At 36.6% G+C, this 21,881-nt stretch overlaps 1 protein-coding gene across 8 annotated transcripts in view; it reads right to left on the minus strand.

Moving 5' to 3' along the window:
* Positions 1–1,568: 1,568 nt before the first annotated feature.
* The window catches only part of RASEF (RAS and EF-hand domain containing), a 41,169-nt gene continuing 20,856 nt past the window's right edge, over positions 1,569–21,881 (minus strand). For 2 of the 8 annotated variants that reach the window (XM_027634655.1, XM_027634661.1), the window contains exons 10-18: positions 20,779–21,013; positions 19,594–19,731; positions 19,353–19,521; positions 18,332–18,413; positions 16,863–16,977; positions 15,965–16,084; positions 14,891–14,967; positions 13,794–13,832; positions 1,569–9,658 (exon numbers count right to left, since the gene is read on the minus strand). In XM_027634655.1, coding sequence (XP_027490456.1) covers positions 9,550–9,658; positions 13,794–13,832; positions 14,891–14,967; positions 15,965–16,084; positions 16,863–16,977; positions 18,332–18,413; positions 19,353–19,521; positions 19,594–19,731; positions 20,779–21,013 — 1,084 coding nt within the window. In that variant the 3' untranslated portion in view covers positions 1,569–9,549. The other 6 variants (XR_003526229.1, XM_027634656.1, XM_027634659.1 and 3 more) reach the window with 6 other exon arrangements.

Below are 21,881 nucleotides of genomic sequence, written 5' to 3' on the forward strand. Positions count from 1 at the left end.
TTAAAAAACTGTATATATGTATGTGCACATATATATATACATATATATATACATATATATATATATGTGTGTGTGTGTACTTTTTTTTTTTTTTAAAGTAGAACTTCCAGCTAAGCCTGTGAGCCTGCAGCTCCAGGGCTGAAGTGTTACAAGCACTACAGGCTTGGGGAAGAAAGGCTGGAAAGCTGTCTGTTGAAAAAGGAACTGGGGGTGCTGGCTGACAGTTGGCTGAACACGAGCCAGGTTGTGCCCAGGTGGACAAGAAGGCCAATGGCATCCTGGCCTGTATCTGACATAGCATGGTCAGCAGGACCAGGGAAGTGATTATGCCCCCTGTAGTCGGCCCTGATGAAGCCACACCTCAAATCCTGTGTTCAGGTTTGGGCCCTCATGGTAAGAAAGACACTGCGGTGCTGGAGCGTGTCCACAGAAGGCCAATGAAGCTGGTGGAGGGTCTGGAGCACAAGTCCGGTGAGGATTGGCTGAGGGAGCTGGGGTTGTTTAGCCTGGAGAAAAGGAGCTTCACAGGAGACCTTATCACTCTCTAGAACTACCTGAAAGATTGTAGCCAGGTGGGGGTCGGTCCCTTTTCCCAAGTAACAAGGACAGGATGAGAGGATATGGCCACAAGTTGCTCCAGGGGAGGTTTACACAATGTCAGGAAAAATTTCTTCACTCGAAGGGTTCTCATGCATTGGCTGCCCAGGGAATTGGTTAAGTCACCATCTCTAGAGATATTTAAAACACATGTAGTTGTGGCAACTATGGACATGGTTTAGTGGTAGACCTGGAAATGTTACGTTGATGGATGGACTCATTCTTGGAGGTCTATTCCAACATTTATGATTCTGTGATTCTATGGTAAAATTTAAATTGGCCAATTTTACCTGAAGCAGCTTTTAATTTCCATTATGGGGCATTTTTTTTTCTTTGATATATGGACCTTTAAGTATTTTAATTTGATGTCTAAAGCCCTGTGTAAAGCATATTTGCAATAAGCTGGTTATTTTTGGGTACTTTCTTTCTTTTCTTTCTTACCTGACCAATATCACATACTAGTGGTTGGAGACAGAGTGGCAAAAGCATCTCTGGAAACAGATACAGCAGCAAAATTTCAAGACTTTTTCAGAAAACACAGTGAGGGACATCTCCCAGGCCAGATCTAAGCTGATGACTGTTCATTGAGGCTAAAAATTTGGAGGCAGCTAGATACCAGTGGTTGGTTGCATCACTCTTGTATGCAGCTGGCTGCAGAAACTGGTGAACCATAACAACATTAAGCTGACAGGTCACAGATGCTATGCTGGATTGCCGCTCATGAGCATTGACAAAAAGAAAATACACTGAAGAAAAACGGCTATTGAAATGCATTTTATTATACAGCAATTTGTAATACAGGAAAGATGTAGTTTTTAAACAACTACATATATAAAATTACAGTAAATGCAGTGATCAGTAGATTTAAGGAGCAGCAAACTGCATGAACACTAGTTTTACTTGTAAACAGTATAAAATTTAAAGGAACATTTCACTATTTAGAGCCTTATTTATATAATATAAATACTTCTTTAAAAGATGATCATGCAATGGGCACAATTTCTTCCTCATACTAGTATGAAAACACACTTTTATTTTGCATACTTCATGGTCAGTGGGAAACCTTCACAAATTGGTTTTGTTTGTTACTCAGACACTTAATGACTAATTTCCTATCAGTCCAGCTATCTGGAGCCATAACTGAAGGAGTATAAACTGTAGAAAAAGGACCTCCTCTTGGTACAAACTCAGTAACACATTCACATATACATTTCACATATCAACTTCTCTCAAAAAATTAATAACGGTGAATATAGATATTACCAGTCCTAAGGATATCAATAAGAAAGGATTAGGACTCACAGTAATATAGTGGAAGAGAAGTAATAAAATAGCCGACGCTGTAAAAAGCTTCTCTAACACATAAGTAGCCCAGACAGGGTCAGAGGGATAGCATTACACGCCATATCAAGTCTATCAGAGGTAGTGGTAAAAGGGCATTTGAACTGTACTTGAAATATTGATTCATTTTTATAATTATCTAAAACAGCCAGAAACATCTTGGAAATATGTTTCTTTTAAACACAATGAAGTGCCTTGACTATATGAATATATTTGTCCCTTTGGTTTAAGAATTAGGGATCTTTAACTGTAGCGTTTTTCCCTAAAACATTGCCTAGCACTGCTGTAGAGCAGTGGATTGAGGAAAAAAAGAAAACCACTTTAAAGGATCTATATATGGATTGCTTGCACTAGCACAGAACCTATTACTTTATTTGGGGATCTACATGTATGCACATTTGGGGATCTACATGTAGGCACATCTACATGACGGTCCTTGCAGGAGTGGCCCATAGATATTTTCCTTGAAGTACATTTTAACATGCCATAGAGATTTATAACAGTAATTTTTCCCTAAAATTATAGAGGATTTTGTAGTCAATACAAAAGTAGTTACTTACACAGAAAAATACTTAAGGCATATAAGGCCATAACTGTAGTAAGAAGCTGCAGCTTGTCTTATCAAGACAAATATATGCTCAACAGGCACAAAGTGGTTACAAGAACTTATGTGATCAAAACATTTTTATGAGTGTCTCACAGAAATGATTGCCTAAGAAATGTGTACTACATTACAATTAAAAAGGGTCAAAAAACCCAATATAAAACAATGCTTCCACATGAACTGAATAGAAATAATTTAGTTACAGATTATGAGGACAAATATGAAAAACCTTTCCTTTTCAAATAAATACATGTACTAAGGGAGCACAGCCACTAACTGAAAAAATAACTTTGTGCAATTAAATTAACAGTTCTTCCGTACTGAACAAAACCATAAAAACATTCAAAGGACAATAGTGCAATCATGTCAGAGCCTAAAGCTGATGTATGCCATTTTACGCTCAGGCTGAAGGCAAGGTAGCCCTTCAAAGCAAAACAACGCAAAAATTTGTGCATTGTATAAATATGTGCTTTAATTTCTAAATTTAAATATGTTTCCAAGTTTTTTTGCTTTAACATGAATTCAATGTGTTATTATGTGAACACTAAAGACATGATGGAGCTGATCATCACGGGATTTCCAAAACCAGTTCCAACTGAGCTATAGCTATATCCCCATTTGGTAGTGCCTCCTAAGTCTTCTAAACATTGATTTAATTCAAGGTAAAACTTTGTTATAGTTAACAGTTTTCAACCCTGAATCTTATTTAAAAAACAACACTGTTTCAAATTAAAGTTGCTTTACAAAAACATTACAGAGCTTAAAAAAGGAACTCAGGTTATATAATTTGGCTAAATAACACAAGATAGATTTTGGTCATTAAAATACATGAAAAAAAAAGTACCCAAAATATCAATGGCCTAATCCTGCAGAGACAGAAAAACGGGTGTGAAGGCAGGTCCCTGAATTCACATCCTTCAAAAAGCCTCTCTACAGGCATGGACATTAACATGGCACTCTCAGTATGATAAAAATATTAGATATGAAAGCAATTACTACACATGCACATATGCTGCTAATTCTAGGATGTGGAACTCACATTTGCAAGAGGTTGCAAGAGGTTGTCCTGATGTTCTTACACTAGTCAAGAGAACAATAAGGGTGATCTACAGATACCAAAAGGGTGAGTCATCAAGATTGCAGTTAAACTCTTCTTAGTAGGAGACAATATAATGAGGGGAAACTGCTACTAATTTGTAGCCACTTGGGAAACTGAGGTTGGACATGGAGAGAAATGTTCATCCAGAAGGGGAGAGCAACCATGGGAACAGGTTGCCCAGAACAGTGACAGTATCTCTGTCCTGGGAGATTTTCAGAGCCTAGATAGCCAAACCTACAGTTAACCTGATCTAGGGCTGGTAAAAGTCCATCTCTGCTTGGGACGTTGTACAAAACCAATTCCAAAAATTCTTTCTGCAAACAACTTGATGTGATTCTCTGTATTCAACCAAAATGCTTTGCTCATGTAGGTATGTCAACAAGGTTGAGGAAAGTGTATTTCATCTCATTTACTGCAGGCCAACACCACAGAGCTAGTCAAACACAGTAGCTCAGGACAGACACAAAGAACAGTGAGCCTCAGTTTAAGCCCTAGAGTTAACAAGAGGTAACAACACTGAAGGAGAAATATTTTGGAATGTAAGTAACAGCTTATATTAAAAGGCTGTGACCTCTATCAAGTTGAGAAACCTCGCTGGGGGATTGTCCAAGGAACTCTCCCTTTTATTCAAATACAAGTTTTAGTTAGCTCCTCTGTCTCTTGGCTATCTTTGAGGGTCTTAGTACCTGGATTTTTCAGAATAAATGGGGGCTCTTGTCCAGGATTGACTCCACCCTCCAAGGGCAGGGGCTCATGAATGGAGCTGAAGACGCTGCATCAACAGTTTTGGTGATCAGTTGCTTTCACTAGAGGCTAAAATGAGACGGGTGATTGGGTTCCCAAGGCTATCCAGAGACAGACGAGAGAGGACAATAGGATAAAGGAACATTTGTTTTGACTTGGAAAGGAGTCAGGGAAAAGACTGAGACATCTCACCCAATGAGTAACGGGAACTGAGGGAAGTAAAAAGAGAGGGCCTAGAGACAGTAAAAAGCCAGGTAAGGGATCTGGCAGAAAGGGCGACGACCCTTGTATACTCCCACACAGTCCCTTGGGTAAAATGCTGGCATTTTGGGACAGTATAAATTCACCAGAAGGGGTGACTAAGGAATTAATGGTAAAATACTGTTGTTTTCACTGGCCAAAGTACTCACTACCTCGTGGGTTTAGGTGGCCGCATTTTGGGTCTCATGATGACGATCTTATTCAGACCCTGTGTGTCTTTCTGGATGACAATGGGATGGAAACAACTGAGAGGAGTTGTGGTGACATGTAGTCAAAAGAGACTTCTTTTGTGAAGTTGTGTCCTTTCAGAGAAAAAGAAAATTGGGGAGAAGGTGAGAGAGAGAAGGAAAAAAATTTAAAGTGGGATGTGTTGCAAGTATTGCTTCCACCTTATCAAGGAGACAGTCAGAACCACGAAGTCGTTCACAGGAAAGGGAACGGGGAATTCTCAGTGCCCTAAGGATGGAGGGTGACAGGAAGTAGGAGGAGAGAAGTAACTCGACCCTGCCTGCTTCAAAGGCAAGGGTGGGAATTTGGTTTCCTGTCAAAGAGGGGGGTTTGCAGATGCTGCGGGAAGGGGAGGTGGGAAGCAATTCAATCCTGTCTCCCCCAAAGACAAGAGCAGGAACACAGTATGCTGTTGGAGAAAGAGTTTTGCAAATGCCACTGAGACGGGTCCCATTAGGAGGCCAAGGAGGAGGTTTTAGGTTTGTAATAGTGCCACTAGCAACTCAGGATTGAAGAGAAGGCTTTCATTTCATTTGGAGGATCCCACAGGAGTAGGAGAGAGAAAAGATGAATATTTAGGGTATGCAGATTACACTTGGAAAGACTGAGATTTCTCCCTAGGAATCTTTTTTGGATTTCAGGAAAAGTGAATGGTTTTACAAAAGGCACAGCAAACCTGGGAAGATGAGCACCCACAAGCTGTGGGTGTAGTAGGACAGAATGGCCTTGTTGTGGACAATGCTATTCCACAAGCCGACTCCAACTGGGACCCAAACAGCCAGGTGCAGTCAGGTCATCTAAGAGATTATCACAAATATTTAATTAGAGCAACAAAAACAGCAGTGCCACAAACGAGTAATGTGTCTAAAGCTATGTCTCTACAACAAGAGAAAGATGAGAGCCCCACCCAGTGGTTAGAAAGGCTTAGGGATGCCTTGAGAAAACAGGGAGGGTTAGACCCTGAAAGCCCTGCATTTGAAACTTCATTGAAGGTACAATGTGTCACTCAATCACAGCCTGATATAAGGTGAAGGGTTCAAAGAGGAGTAGCAGAATAAATCTTTAGAAAATCTAATATGAAAAGCACAAGTTTATGTAATAAAGGACAAGGAGAAAGCCAAAACAAAGGCTAAGGTAATGGCCCAGATTCTTCAACCTAAATGAGGAGGAAAGAGAGGACAAGGGGAAGCAAGAGGGAGAGACTGGACCCCCAGATCCTTTCACAATACCCCTCACTCCCCTAATCAAGCTCAAGTACGACCTAAGTTAGGGAGAAACCAAAGTGCAATCTGTAAGAAAGAGGGACATTGGAAAAAAAGAATGTCCACACAAGCAGACAGATCAAGAAGAGAAGGAGATCCACCATTTAATAGAAATGGATTGCTAGGGGTGTCACAGGTTCCCTTCATATTATGAGCCCACCACCATGGAACCCTTGATAAACTGCCTACTGGGCCCTGATTGAGAGGTAGTGCAATTTTTAGTGGATACTGGGGCTTCTAGATCTACACTGAATTTTATGCCAAAAGGAGGCTGGTTATCAAAAGGAAGTTTAACTATTCAACAGGTAAGTGGGAAGGATGAGAAAGTACATACACTGGAACCTATACCAGCTGACATAGAAAATAAATTTGAAATGCATGACCTTTTTGTTCCAAACTGTGATTGTAATCTGCTGGGGAGAGATTTGATGGCAAAAGTGAAGTGGATATGCAAATTAATATTCTGAAGGATAAAACTGAAGCAAATACAATCATTACACTCCATAAGCTATCATCAGGGGTTTATGAAAAAGTAATTCCCACTATGTAGGCAGTATCTGGGAAATATGGAAAATTAAATATAGAACAGATTACTTTAAGGCATCAGGATCAGATTGTATCCCAGAAGCAGTACCTCATTCAATGGAAGGAAGAGAAAGGTTAAAACCTATAATCCAACCGTTATTACAAGCTAGCTTGTTAGAACCATGTATGTCTCCTTGTAACACCCCAATTTTACCAGTGAGGAAACCAGATGGAAGTTACCGAATGGGTCAAGATTTAAGAAAAATTAATGAAATAGATAAGTCTAGACACCCTACAGTTCCTGATCCTCATACTTTTCTCAATCAAATTCCCTCTTCTCACTGTTATTATTCTGCGTTAGGATGCATTTTGGTTGTCCAATTACAGACAATAGTAAGCCATACTTTACCTTTGAGTGGGAACAAGAAGAAGGAGGGAAAGTAATTAAACAGCAACTTAATTGGACCGCACTGCCACAAAGATATACTGAATCACCGGTTTTATTTGGACAAGCTTTAAAAAATCTTTTAAATGAATTCTCATTACCTCCACAAGTAAGGTTATTGCAGTATGTAGATAATTTTACAAGTAGAAGATACTACTGTGAAACTGCTTAACTTTCTAGCTGAAAAAGGACTAAGAATTTCTGAAAAGAAAGATCAAATGGTAGAGACAGAAGTTAAGTATTTAGGACATATTATAATGCACGGATCACAATGTGTAGGTCCAGAAAGGGTGAAAGGAATCTTGGAAACTCCTCTTCCAAAAATGAAGAAAGAATTTTTAGGATTAGTGGGATTTTGTAGGACTTGGACAGAAGATTTTTCAATAATAGCCAGACCATTGTATGATTTGTTGACTCGAGAAAATCCAGAAGTAATTATTTGGATACCTGAAGGGAAAAGGAGTTTTCAGTAACTAAAGAGTAAATTAATTCAAGCTCCTGCCCTAGCTCTTCCAGATCTGAACAAAGAATTTGCATTATATGTAGATGTTAACCAGGGACATGCAAAAGGAGTGTTAATATAAGATCATGGTGGCTCTCATAGGCCAGTGGCCAATTTCTCTAAATTATGACACAGTAGTTACGGGATGGCCACATTGCCTTCAAAGTCATGCAGCCACTGCTCAGATGGTGCTTGTGGCTAGAAAGCTAACTAATGGAGGACATTTAGTAGTTAAGAGTCCCACACCAAGTTAAAGCATTATTAACAGAAAAAGGTTCTAAATGGATGACTAATGCACAATTGTTATAGTATGAAACTTGTCTAACGGAGTAAGATGATTTAGAAATCAAAGGTAGAAAAAGTTTCAGTCCAGCTTCTTGTTTAAACAGAGATGAACAAAACCCTGAAATAGTTGATGATTGCATTCAGGTAATAGGTCTTCAAACATGAGCTAGAATTGACCAAACAAATGGTCCACTATCTAGACGACAAAATATGTTTATTGATGGATCCTCAGGGGTGATAGAAGGGAAGTGTTATACTGGATATGCTATAATTGAAGAAGAACAGTTAAAAGACTGTGATAGATTACCTTATATCTAGTCAGCATAAACAGCTGAACTATTTGCTCTGATACGAGCTTGTGAAATACACCAGGGAAAAGCAGTTAATGTCTATATGGATTCCAAATATGCACATGTGTTTGCGAAATTACAGGAAGAAAGGGGATTTTTAACCTGTAGAGGCAAGGCACTAGCATATGAGAATTTGATAAAGAGATTATTGAAAGCCATGGATTTATCTCAACACATAGCAGTGATCCATGTTAAAGAACATCAAATGGGACATCAAATGCTTCTGCAGAAGTGATTGGTAATAGACTAGCAGATGAAGAGGCCAGGAAAAAAGCACTTTTGCTTGAGGTATCTGAAGTATTTCCCCTCCTACCAGTGACTCAATTATTGCCAGAAGGAATGTCCTTCTTACCACAAGACTTGGAAACAATTAAAAACAGTGGAGCAGAAAATAGAGGGGAAAATTGGTTCACAAAAAAGGGTAAACAATGGATACTGAAGGCATTGGCCTTACAAATATCAAAACAACTTCATGAAGGGAGTCATTGAGGCTCCTGAGCACTAGCAGAGGCCTTTCTTAAAATGTATTTGACATTGAGCCCTTTGTGACATTGCTTTACATATTCCATGGTACCCTCAAAGTTCTGGATGAGTAGAATGTATGAATGGAGAGATAAAGAAATATCTTTTAAAATTAGTAAGGGAAACAAAAATGCCCTGGACTCAGCTTTTACCTATAGCTTTAGCAAGGATAAGAGCTAAACATCGAGAGAATCTTAAGTTATCTCCATCTGAGATGATGTCTGGAATCCCTTATCCGGTTGGGTTACAAAAGGAAAGCAGAATAGAAATTATTGATTTGTTCATAAAGCAGCATGTGGCCAGAATACTGTCTGTTGTAAAATCTCTTCAACAGGAAGCCCAGCTGGCACAAACTCTACCCTTGGATTTCGCAGTTCACGACATCCGGCCAGGAGACTGGGTTCTAGCTAAGGACTGCAAACACCGCTCGTGGGAAAGTGGCACAGACCATATTAGGTGTTACTGACCACAGACACAGCACTTAAGACTGCTGAGGATGGGTGGACTCACCATACACAAGTGAAACCTTCTAGAGCACCAGAGTTCTGGACTTCACAACTAGAAGAAAAAGAAGGAAAGCCTAAACTTATACTACACAGAAACTGTGAGTAGAAGCGTCTGTGTTGATTTACGAAGAAGTTCCTGCATCTACCCACTGAGCATCTACTTAATGTCTACTCAAATGGACCTTCCTATCGACAGTCAAATGAAGACAAAACTTTTGATCCTGTTTCTTTGTTATCACCTGTGCGCTGGTCAAATAGAAGGAAACAGATTTTTAGCGCTAGGGGAAGAAATTGCAAAAGCTCAAAGTTCCAAATAGCTGGTCCATAATGCTCAATAATCCTTTGAAAAGTCCACTCATTCTTTTTCCATTTTTTGTTTTCTTCCTCCTGTAGGGGAGGTATTAAGTTCTCGTTTGTTTGGTTTTTTAATCATCATATACTTTAATTCCCAAACTGGATATGGCTTAAAAAAAAAGAATAAGGGTTTAATACATCCTACAAAACAAATTCCTTGTCCAATTTTCAGGCAATCTTCTATATGTGTGTTGGTCACTGTTGATCCAACAGTGTCCTTTAAGTGCCCAGTTTACACTGGATAAGGGATCATCCCAGAGTTCCTCATCTTCTGGGACTTGAAAATAAAGAGTATTTTCCTCTCCTAACAGCCCACCACTATATGTATTTCAGGATCCTTGTTGGGATAATGTGGGAGAAGATGAATATGAAGATTGGAAGAGAAGTGTTGAGCCCGAGATTCCCTGCGAAGATGAGACCAACGTATGAATGGATATGAACTGTTTAAGAATAAGCATTTCAGATTTCACATTATGTTTCTCAGTTTATTGTGTAATCCTCTATAGATATATACAGTGGACTGTAAATTCTGGAAAATTCCCTTATCCCTCATGGTCTTGAACCCTGCCCTCCCACTGATAAATCTTTGCTGCATTGCAGAACCCTTCCCTATATGGTTGTGTCATTCTCCTATTTTGCATGCTCCTCCTTTACTCCTCCTTAGTTACACCCTCTTCCTTGCAAGTTCTTACCCTACCATATATAAGGCGGAAGCCATATTAATAAAGTGTCATTTCTCCTTGGATCCCAGAAGTGTGTAAACCCATTTGTCCCAGCTAATAGCCACAGGATAACAGTATCACAGAACCCCCGTGAATTGATTCATGGAACAAGAGAGCCCATCTATAATTTAAATCATATAATTTGACTCCAAACTATATTAGAGATTATTGCCAATCAAACAGCTAATGTCTTAAGACTTGCTGGTAGACCAAGTAACCCAAATGAGAACTGCCAACTTTAAACACCAAATGGTTTTTGATTTTTTGTTAGCAGTGGAAAGTGGAGTATGTGGAAAATTAAATAACTCAAATTGCTGCCTGCAAATCAATGACAATGGAAAAACAGTAAAACAAATAACAAAACAAATCTGAAAGTTAGTCCATGTCCCAGTTGAAACTTGGAAGGAGTGGGGCATAGATATGTTTTCATGTCTTGCAGTTGGACCAGCAATAAAGAAAATACTATTCTTTGGTTTTTGCAGGCAAGCTACCTTAATTTTCCTGCCTTGTATGATTCCTTGTCTTATGCAACTTATTGCACATGTGATGAAGAGGATGCAAATAGTAGCTATGCCTAATGACCCTGAAATGGCAATTAAAGGACAGAAAATAATGGCTCTGAAAATAGTGTGTAAATAAGAATTACCAACTACTCATTCTCAAGAAACTTTAACCTTAGATATCGAAGTAGATCAAGAGAGAACTATTAACAAAGTAGTACTCCCTTTTGCAAGAACATAATTTTTAAAAAAAGGGAGGATTATTAGGAATAAGTAGAATGTTGTTGCAAAGTTTGTAGTAGTCACAGTTAACTTAGTAGTACGGGATAGAAAAGTTATGAAGTTGCCCAGTATGAGATAATACAGTGCCCAGAACATGGAGACCAATCAGCAGCAAGGGATAAATACACAGTAACCTCCATTTTTAAAATGTTGGGGACCCTCAAAGCCCTTAATGAGCATGTAATAGGGGACATGTAGTAGGCATGTCAGAAAGTCTGTAACCCTGGAATACCTCACTCAATGGAGAAATGGGGAGGGACCTGAGTTTTGGGCAGAGTGGATAAAAGAGGCTACGACCCCTGTCAAGTAGAGAGACCTCACTGGGGGAATGCTCAAGGAACTCTCTCTTTTATTTGAATGAAAGTTTTAGTTAGCTCTTCTGTCTCTTGACTATTTTTGAGGCTCTTAGTACATGGATTTTTCAGAAAACTTATAATCATGACCTTTTTATCCTGAGAAAACGCAAATATCTACATGTTGTAAGGTCATACTTTAGAAACCAAGCACTGGATCATCTTCCTCTCTTCTCCCTACTGTTGCAGGAAGAACTATCAGCAAATACAATCCAATTAATACTACTTCAATTTCACTAATGGAGAGAGAGAAGGACACAGAAGAGGCCCTCATCAATGCAGTCAGTTCAACATGGTTTTTCTCCTCAGAAAAGCTAACTGGAACTGTAACTTTCTTGTTTAAATAGTACAGAGTTAATAGCAGACAAAATGTATGTGACTAAGCATATTTCTCATACACCTGAGTGTCCTTCGTTCTCTGCCATCAGCTCCAGATAAGTCTCAGGACTACAGTGAGGCCTCTTGTACTGCTGTGTGGGAAGATGCTACAACCCTGAAGTCTCCCACATGGAATAAAGTAGTGTGTGAAGATTCTCTTAGTACTTAAAAAAACCCCAAACTACCAAATATGTTTCTCTTTTAGAGTTAAATTACTATACTGTGAAATAAAATGTCTTATTCATTCCAGTACTAGATTCTTCTCTCTTGTTAAGAACAAACTTCCACATAATTACCTGAGGATTAACTGCTCTGGTAAGAGTTTGAAAGGATGCCTAAAAACACTGCTCTTCCTCCTTTAAACTTTTTTTTTTGTAAATTACGAATCATCCTGTTTTTGACAACTCTACATTTTATACAAGAGGTAACACAATACAGACTATACAGTGTTCAAATACAATGCTGATAAAATGCAGTAACTGCTGCTAGTCATATGGGTTTCCAATCAGTCCATAAAACTTTATCCAAGGTTGATTTACGAAACTAGCCTGGAGATGTGTTATTAATAGATACAGAGGAGACAAACCTGCTGGTTCTGAAAAGATCCCATTCTGATCAAAATTAGTGAAAGCTAAGAAGAACTGGACCACAACAGATAACTGTATAAATACCTACAATTTTTACTGTACCGTAGAACTCTTTGGAACTATTTTAAGCAATAATAACTCAGTTTTTAGAGATGCTGACACTTAAAGCTACCACCCCCTGCTGAGTTTCTCAGAACTTTCCCAAAATCAGGTAAAGGAATTCTCAATAAGGTAAATGGTTGCTGTTCATTTCAGAGTCTTCTTTTAATGAACAGCTTATACAGATGCTTGTGCATGTGCAGCAATTCTTTCACATAGTTTAAAACTTTTAAAATGCTAAAATCCATTAAATCAGACTCCTATGTATTATTACAATCCCTCAATTATTGACTGAATGGAAGACATTTGAAAAACAAAGGGAAAATTACAATCCCTATCACTCTGTAATACTAATAATGATAAAGTATAAACAAACAGGCAGGTTGGATCATTAATTCATTTCAGCAATGAATATAACAGGTGTTACATTCTCTCTGGAATTCTGAATGGTAACAGTCCACACAAATGCTTCTTTCACCTCCAAGCTGTGTCAGATCAGATGTAAAGTATATTTCTTCGTTCTGAAACAAACCCCAACTCCCAAAACAAAACACATTCTAACTCATCAGCTTTTGAGAAAGTACACCAGAACCCCATGCACCTGCCACTGTCTTCTCCCGACAGAGATCATTCTGCTTCATGCCCTAAACTTAGGATTTACATGGACCTGGGCGGTCTTTTAATGGTTTGGAGTTTTCTTAAGAAATGTTTCCTCAACACGTAACTGAAGGCCTCAAAAACTAGATAAACAGACATAAGCAAAAAGATTAATTAAAGCTGTCATTTTCTCTTTACCTATGAGTGACATATGATACTACTAAGTTCTGAAATACTCACGCCATAAAGAAACAAGCAGGTACAGACAACAACATGTATTGCAATGTTGTATGCTGTGACTACTGCAGCACTCATTCTGAGCTCATTTCATTATATTATATTACTTCAGACAAGTGAAACCGGAGTCTATGGAGTGAAGCAATTGCACAAATATGAATGAATAGAAAATAGAGTCCAGATTTTTACATAATGCACAATTTCTAAACACAAATGTATAAATCCACAATAAAAAGAAAACATTACTGAAATATTTTGGCTTGGTTGTTGGTTTGGGTTTTGTTGTTTGGTTTTGGTTCTTTTTAATACACAAGTTATTTAAGTCAGGAAAACTATGTGTCTCTTAAACATTGCAACAGTTTTTTGTCAGTGCTGATTTTTTGACAGGTGTCCCAGCCAGGCTGGTTACTGACCTCGTATCATCTTGATTATCACTTCGTTTTCGCACTTCACTGTAAAGAAAATCACCAAACAAAAAATGCACTCAATTATAATATTTCCATCCATGTTCACTGTTCTGTTTCTCCCACTATATCTTACACAGCTTTTAGCCATCTGTTGCATGGCTAAAACTATGGAGTTAGTGCACAGAATCAACATCTCATAAGTTTCTAATTTTGGAATCATATGGATATTTCTGTGCATTTCATAGTTAGTCACAAAAATACAATTATACCTAATACCTAATAACTCCCCAATGTTCTGATATGCCTTTCCTTTTCTTTTGAGAATTTTTATTTATTTGCTTCAGAATACGTTTATAGTTTAAAGTATAAAACTAAATAACTTCTGTTTCAAGTATAAATTTATCTTCAGAATAAAAACGCATATCGTTGGATGTTTTTTATAAATGTGGGCTTAAAAGTTGCGCATGCATGAGTGATTACTGATTACAGAACATCAGTCTTGAAAAATTATACTGTAATCAAAAATTATTTGGAAAGGTAATGGAAGTGTAATGTTTGGCTCACCCATTATCACAGAAATACCAGGGCACTAAATGAATATACAAATAATTTCTATCTTGTAAGTAATTCAGAGAAAGGGACATCAAAGAAAAATGTGTAATTAGAATGTTCAGTAACAGAACTGAGCATATATTAATATATTGGAAAGAATTAAAAATTAATTATACATAGAATTACACACATCTGAAAATAATTTAAGAGATAATTAGGAAAGTAAATCCATGTACAATTAAAAATGTAATTCATTCACCAAATAGGTTTTAAAACGGTGGGCTCCATAACTGAGCTCTAATTTGAATATTAATTACTGAGACAGCTTTGTAACATTTGCAAGCAAAAATGTTAGTTGTTAAACTGAAAATAAATCCTGTCCCTCATTTATCTATAACAATTCAACATGGTATTCTCTTTAATTTTTTTTTTTTGTTTATGTTGGTACAATCTTAAAACTACATGTATGACTTTGTATGTATATTCACATATTATATCCTTTTTACAAAATATACTCAGTTGCGTTTATTTGAAAAAAGAAATAATGTTACCGAGCAAGATGAAGAACTGCTTCTACAATATTAGATCCATCTTTAGCACTTGTTTCACAGAATAGCGCATTATAAGTCTACGAGTAAAAATAAAATGTTAAGCCAATTAATTTGAAATGGTTCCCATGAGAACATGTATATTTATTTACAAATGGTTTCCTCAGTAACACAAAACAACGATGACACACATTTAAACCAACAGGATTTCTTCTAATGCTCTTAATTCTCCAAAATATTCACTTTAGTACTGTGAAAGAAAACAGTAATTGTTTTTTAATTATATCTGTTTTATATTCACTACAGTCTGAATTAATAAACTGAATAAAAAACATATCATAGTTCTTAACTCCAAACTCAATCTTCTTGTTTCACAAGATTGCAAAATATGAAGAGAGTTCCTAGGACAATCTAGCTTGTTCCTACTCAATCTAGCTTGTTAGTTACTCAAACTACAGCATCCGATAGTCTAGGTTAACCAAAAACATAATTCCATAAGTAAGAGACATGGTATCTGCCGCAGTTCAATCAAACAATTGTACAAGCACTTAGAGACTCAAGATTCTTAAGATTCTCTATATTTTTCTGCCAAATATAGGATTTATGCATCTCTTAGCCACCATATAAATACATGCAAAAAAAATTGTCCACACTTCTATTCATAGCAGAGAATTCCTTTTTTGTTTCTGCACATGCGGTAGAAATACAAGCTAGCCCCTTGAAGTGAAACCATTCCACTTAAAACCAGGACAGACACAAGCCAGTTGAAAAGCCTAACTAAATAGCATGCTTCATATTTGAATGAGCAAACTCAGTCTCCCAGTCCAACCACTCTTTTTACAAAAAAGACTGAGAAGACTATCCCAGCCAATAACAAAATTAAGCTTACTAGACACTGAGATGTGATTTAACCCAGCAAACACCACCAAAACATGATAGTTTTAATGAGAAGTATCCACGAATACTCGATTTGGACAAATGACCAGAAAATTATTTCTGTTTACTACCTTCTTATGTGGTTTCCAGATTAAAGTCCTTAAGACCATTTTATACTAAAGAGGTACACTTCGACCTTACCATAGCCAACTTTTCTCCATAGTTTACAGGTACACATTTTTGCCCTTGTTCTGTAACAGCTTGACGGAGATCTGCCTTGTTTCCCACCATCATAATTGGAATATTCTCATGAGTTGCATCCTGTAAAGAGAATTTTATTTCCTTATTGCTAGAACACTCAGTATACAAAAAAGTAACTAACACCATCATGTCACACTGACTTCTTTCCCACAAAAGGAATCAGTGCACTATCAGAGAAAGATGACTAATTATAAAAGTTATGCTGAGAACTTTTTGTAAACCATTTAATATGTAAGTAGTCGGCTTAAACGTCAGCCTGCAAAGACGTGCTTCCATTACTATAAGCCCTGCTTCCTGACAATTCATTTAATATGTGAAGTTAGTCTAATGAAATTAATTATTGCATCCAAATGCTATATGACAAAATCACTATGGGAAAAGTGACTACCATGATTTAGAAAAAATGCTTTTAGAAGATGAACTAAATATTTTGCTTGCCACTTTCGTTCTATTAAACACCTTCAGCACAAGAGAAAAAGCCTTTGCATTAAATGCAAATTCACATTCAAATAAAAAACCAAGAATATTGGTTTAAAATGCAAAGACTCCAAGGAATACTCAAGCCATCCACAAGAAGGTATCCGAAATGGGTTCTCATGTTCATTTCCAAAGGAAATGTTGTGATTCCACAACAACCTTTTACACAAAGATGTACCATATTGCATGCTAACTGAATATGTCAGGATGCATTTAGGACTTCAATGTAGTTTTTACTTCTATGAGAGCCTGCAGTCTGGCTAACTACAACTTACAGACAATAAAATTTTATAAATAATAAGGTTAACAATGCAGTGAAACATAGCTTATAAGCTGTATATACTTAATACCTTATACTTACCTCAATCATATCCATCCATTCTCTCACGTTAAGAAAGCTTTTTTCACATGTTACATCATATAGTAGCAAGACACCATCTGCTCTTCTGAAGTATGATTTAGCAATACTTCTGAATCTTTAAGAAAAAAAAGGTCTGCATAAGGCCACATTAAAAAATAATTAAATTTAACATCAATAAGAAAGGAGTATTTCTTAATTTCACTACTGAGTAAGATTCTCTCCACATTACACGATGAGTTTTCTCATAGCTTCTTTTGTAAGTAGTTCTTAAAAACTGCTGATGCAGGTCTACAAGTGCTCTCTAAGGATCAACAGGATTCTGTCCTAAACAACAACCAATATTTTGTATATCAAAACAATCTACAGTGTATCTATCACAGATAATATGTTCTTAAATTGTGCCAGGGAGGATTAGATTTTCTTCACTAAATGTCCTTACAGAAAAGGTGGTCAGGCATTGGAATGAGCTGTCCGGGGAAGGGACATGGTTTAGTGGTGAATACAACAGTATTAAGTTAACAGTTGGATTCAATACGCTTAGAGGTCTTTTTCAAGCTTAATGGCTCTATGATTCTATGATTCACTTACATATAACTTCCTAAATAAAATTATTCTAGGGATTAACTATCTTTGATATGAACTTTACACAATGTATTTAATCAAGTACAGCAACTTTGTATTTACACTGGATATTAAAATATTCTTCACAAATTTACTACATGGAAGGAGAATGATTGGGCCACTACTTCCCTACTTCACATAATCACTCATTCAGGTAAAAGTAAGCACATACAATCAAACAGAAATTTTGGTCAATGAACAGATTAAAGTGACTTCCAAGGTGCTAGATTAATCTCTCAATAAACACCAAAGGCTGTCAGTAAAGTAATGGCTCTCAAGAAAAGATGACATAGAAGAAACTTTATGTAATAATTTAAGAATCTTGAATATATATTCAGCAATCTGTGAAGAGACATGGCAAAATTCTAAAGTTTTTGGGAAGAAGTTTTCATATCCTAAATACAATGCAAATCAGGACTAGGATTTTCAAAGAGGAGAAGAAAGAAGAGGAGGGGGGGGAAGGGAATGTCTAAGAAAAATCCTGCTTAAAAAGTGTGTAAGGACAAAGAAAGCTAAAGACTAAAAACAGAAAAACAATGTGCATCTTTTTGCATTGCAAAAGAGGGACACGTGGACTTAATTAATTAATCCTGTGGTGAACCTTAACGACTTCCCTCTGTGGAGAAAAAAGATTACCTCAAGCATCACTAAAGCTAACAAAAAACATTGCACCTGTCTTGGAGTCTCAGAAGAGAAAAATCGCTTCTGCTTACAGATATTTACATATGGCCATATTGACTTGCTGTAGGACCATACCATTAGTGGATTTTTTTCACCTAGGCGAAAAAAGGCAAGTGACTTTTACAAACAAAAGAATTCAGAATAGAGAAGTGTGAAGAATTACTAACCTCTCCTGCCCTGCTGTGTCCCACAGTTGTAGCACTGTAGGTTCTCCATCAACAATTAGTCTTTTCATTTGAAAATCCACACCTGAAAAAAATCATGTGTATAGTCTAACACAAAACATCAATAACCTTCAAAAAAACACAGAAAATGAAAAGTTATATGCTATATACAAGAGTTATTTCAAAATTCATCTCTTTTAACAGGTTATGAGATTTCAGTTGTTCACATACTCTCGAACTGCAATAATCCCCTGAAGGTATCTGTCTTTAGAAAACTATTTCAAAAAATATTTTACCCAAGCATATTCCCAGAAGCATTGATACAAATGGCATCCCTGACAGCAAATAAGACCTCTCTCTCTTTTATTTTGCTAAACAGTTTTATCAAAGAAACAAAAATATTTTATAAAACAGACTTTCTTTCAAATGCCAAGGAGGAAAAAGATAAATTGGAAAAAAAATCCTGACTCAGAGGCAATAAAACAAATATATAACTATGATTCAACTGGAAGAAAAATTAAGTCTGCCGAATTTTTAAGACAAGTTTGCTAGTTGACAGCTATAACAGTATACACAAGATATCAGTCAGAAATCCCTCTAGCTGTATTTAAACCAAAGCTTCAGTAACACTTCAAAGAAATTGAGACAAAAATAGTATAAAAGGATACTACAAAATACTAAGGAAAGAGGAAAGAGCTGAGAAAACAAGAAAGCAATAAAAATGCAAAAAGGTTCATACAAACACTAGAAGTTCCTTATACTGAAATTCTCTTTTCTGGTGCTTTGTGTTGTTCAGAAACAGGCTTTGTAAAGAAAAACTAAATTAGACCGGGACCCTACAAACCTACAAACAACTGTTAGGTACTGCTAAGCTTTAGAACTCAATTAGCTCTCCCACCCTAAGAAACTGTTTCTGTATATGCAGGCAACCCTAGCAAGCAATCACAAATGGAATCTTTTCACCCATTTCTGCAAAACAGCAATGAAATTCATTTAAATACTTTAAAAAGAACAACAACTATACCCAAAGTTGCACTGGTATTGCCTCGAAATTCATTCTTGCAAAGTCTCATAAGGAAACTGGATTTTCCCACTGCTGCATCTCCAGCAAGAACAATCTTGTAAGCCTTCTCTGAACTGGGGTATTTTAGAGTGCATTCGGTTGCATCTGACTGAAAATAAAAATAATCCCTCTATTGCAACTTATATAGAAAGTATATTCTCTGTATTGCTCTTTTTCCTTTTTCCACTAAAGAACTGGTTACCTGGGGAGTGAGAGCAGATATGTATTTCCTTGTTGAAGCAATTGAGCTGCTTCGACTTACTGGTCGTGAGGGCTTCCACTCTAATACTGCAGTACTGTTGTCAGGACTGTACGCTTCTTCATCCCTGATCTCTGGAACCTGAAAGTACAGATTAATTCTCTGGTGAAAAAAGTGCACTTTTTTGGAAAGGCACAGGCAAGATTCATTAAAACATTTGTTTTAACAATTTGGATTAAACACAGATGAATGACCAAATAGAACTGTGCAATTCTAGTAAAAATACTGTGATTATTCTGTTCTTATTCTTATCCATTTGCTGTTGACTATAGCCTACATATTGTCCTTAAACATGTTTATGGTTTGGTATACATTCTTTTAGTACTCCTTCTGATAGACTAAACTAATTTCCATATGAAAATTTCAGCTTAAGAACAGTAACAATAAACAAATATTTTATTTCAAAGCCTATTTTACAAATATTAAGAATTTACCTACAAGACATTACTCTCTATGATATTACTACTCAAGCTAAACTAAATACAGCACAGCTGTAATCAACACTACTCATAGCATACTCTCCACAGAGATTAAATCTTTACTAAAAGCACAGCAAAGGAGTTGCCTTAAAAAAACACATGTTCTACTGTGTTTGATACTAGTCTTGCTATGTAGTCATAACTAAATCTTTCCATTTTGCTGACAATAAAATGGGTATGACACTTTCTTACATTTTTAAATTCTCTGAGACTTAGTGTGTAAGTCAATGTATGCACCAACAGTATTCTTCTTTCTCATATATGCTTTTTTCCTTCACTGCCACAGCATACTAAGAGGAAGTGATGGAAACCTGTTTTACTTCTATAGTATCTGCTTTTTTATCATTAGAAAATGAGCTCCTCTCTCCAAACAGTTTAACAACCTTAAAAAACCAAGCATAGTTCAAAAATGAAGTTACTGCCTCAGAAATCTACCAAAAAATGTAAAAATGAACATTTTATTTTAAAGAGAACTAAATATTTATGCATTCTCCAAAACAATTTTACTAATCTTATTTGAATACATACAACCCAAATACTTAGTTTTAACTGCTCTATGGAGAAAGATCCATTTTATTTTAAAACCAGGAAACTAATTTTGTCTCCAACCAAAGGTCTTTCTCAGAGAAGGAGTAAATCTGGCACTTACATCTGTATCAGAAGCATCACCACCAAAGCCTTCTTGCACACACTGTGACCTTTGAAAAATCCTTTGATGCCTGTATTCCACTTCTGAATCATACTCATTTGAATCTCTCAGGGTAGACAAACCACTGTCAAAACAGCTCTCAGGTAAGCTGTCAACTTCACAGTTTATCCTTTGCATAGGATCGCAAACGGCTAAAGAATCAAAATCGTCATCCACACAAGACGAATGAGACGACCTAATAAGAAAATATTGGAGGGGAAAAGAATAACTTATTCCACAATTGTTTTTCCCAACAAAATATGAGACATTCTGAAACAGCTGATTTTTAGAACTGCTAAGTTAAAGCCATATGTTAAGCCTATCTTGCCTTTATAAAGAATTTCTTTCTCAATCATCTCTCTTACAATGCTCAGATTAAATTATTTAATCTATGTTATTGATGATGACTTCCCATGTTTCAGTATGTCTATTTATTAATTAAAAAAAAACTGTTTAAGAACATTCAGAAAAATGACATACTATGAAGACATCAAAGGCAGAAAATAATAGACAATGGTTTAGCTCATTTTTGGCCTATTCTAAGACATAAAATGACCTTGACATACTCTGTCTCATTTAAATGATTGCATTTCCTCGTAGAAGCACACCTGCTAATAGGGAACAGCTATAAATATAGAAAAGGGAGTAGCCAAGTTCAGGAGATCAGTAATGGTGGAAGAAGTCACTGAAACACATGTTCTTATAGTTCAGTAGGCTACGTAAAACCTAAGATTTTACACAGAAGTCCTTTCTTTTCCCTCACCCCTTCTTCAAAGGCTTTTTGGTTTCCATTTTGGATGCTGTAATATATAAAAATACTTTAATGAATGCAGCAATGCCAGTATGGCTTACAGGAAAAAAAAAGCTTTTATGTATGTAAATAAAACTACATAAAAGAAAGATTAATAGAGTAAATCTTAAAATAATCAATCTTACAAAAAAATATATGATGGCTACAAGCATTATTATGCTCCTGTAGCAAGACAGGAACAGGCACAAATTACAGTGAGGTAAAGAAGGTCTTCAAGTCACAGCACAGAAGAGAGAAACAGTCTGGCTTTGCT

Source organism: Corapipo altera, unplaced genomic scaffold (genome assembly GCF_003945725.1).
Source record: "Corapipo altera isolate COAL_440 unplaced genomic scaffold, ASM394572v1 61411, whole genome shotgun sequence".
NCBI lineage: Eukaryota > Metazoa > Chordata > Aves > Passeriformes > Pipridae > Corapipo > Corapipo altera.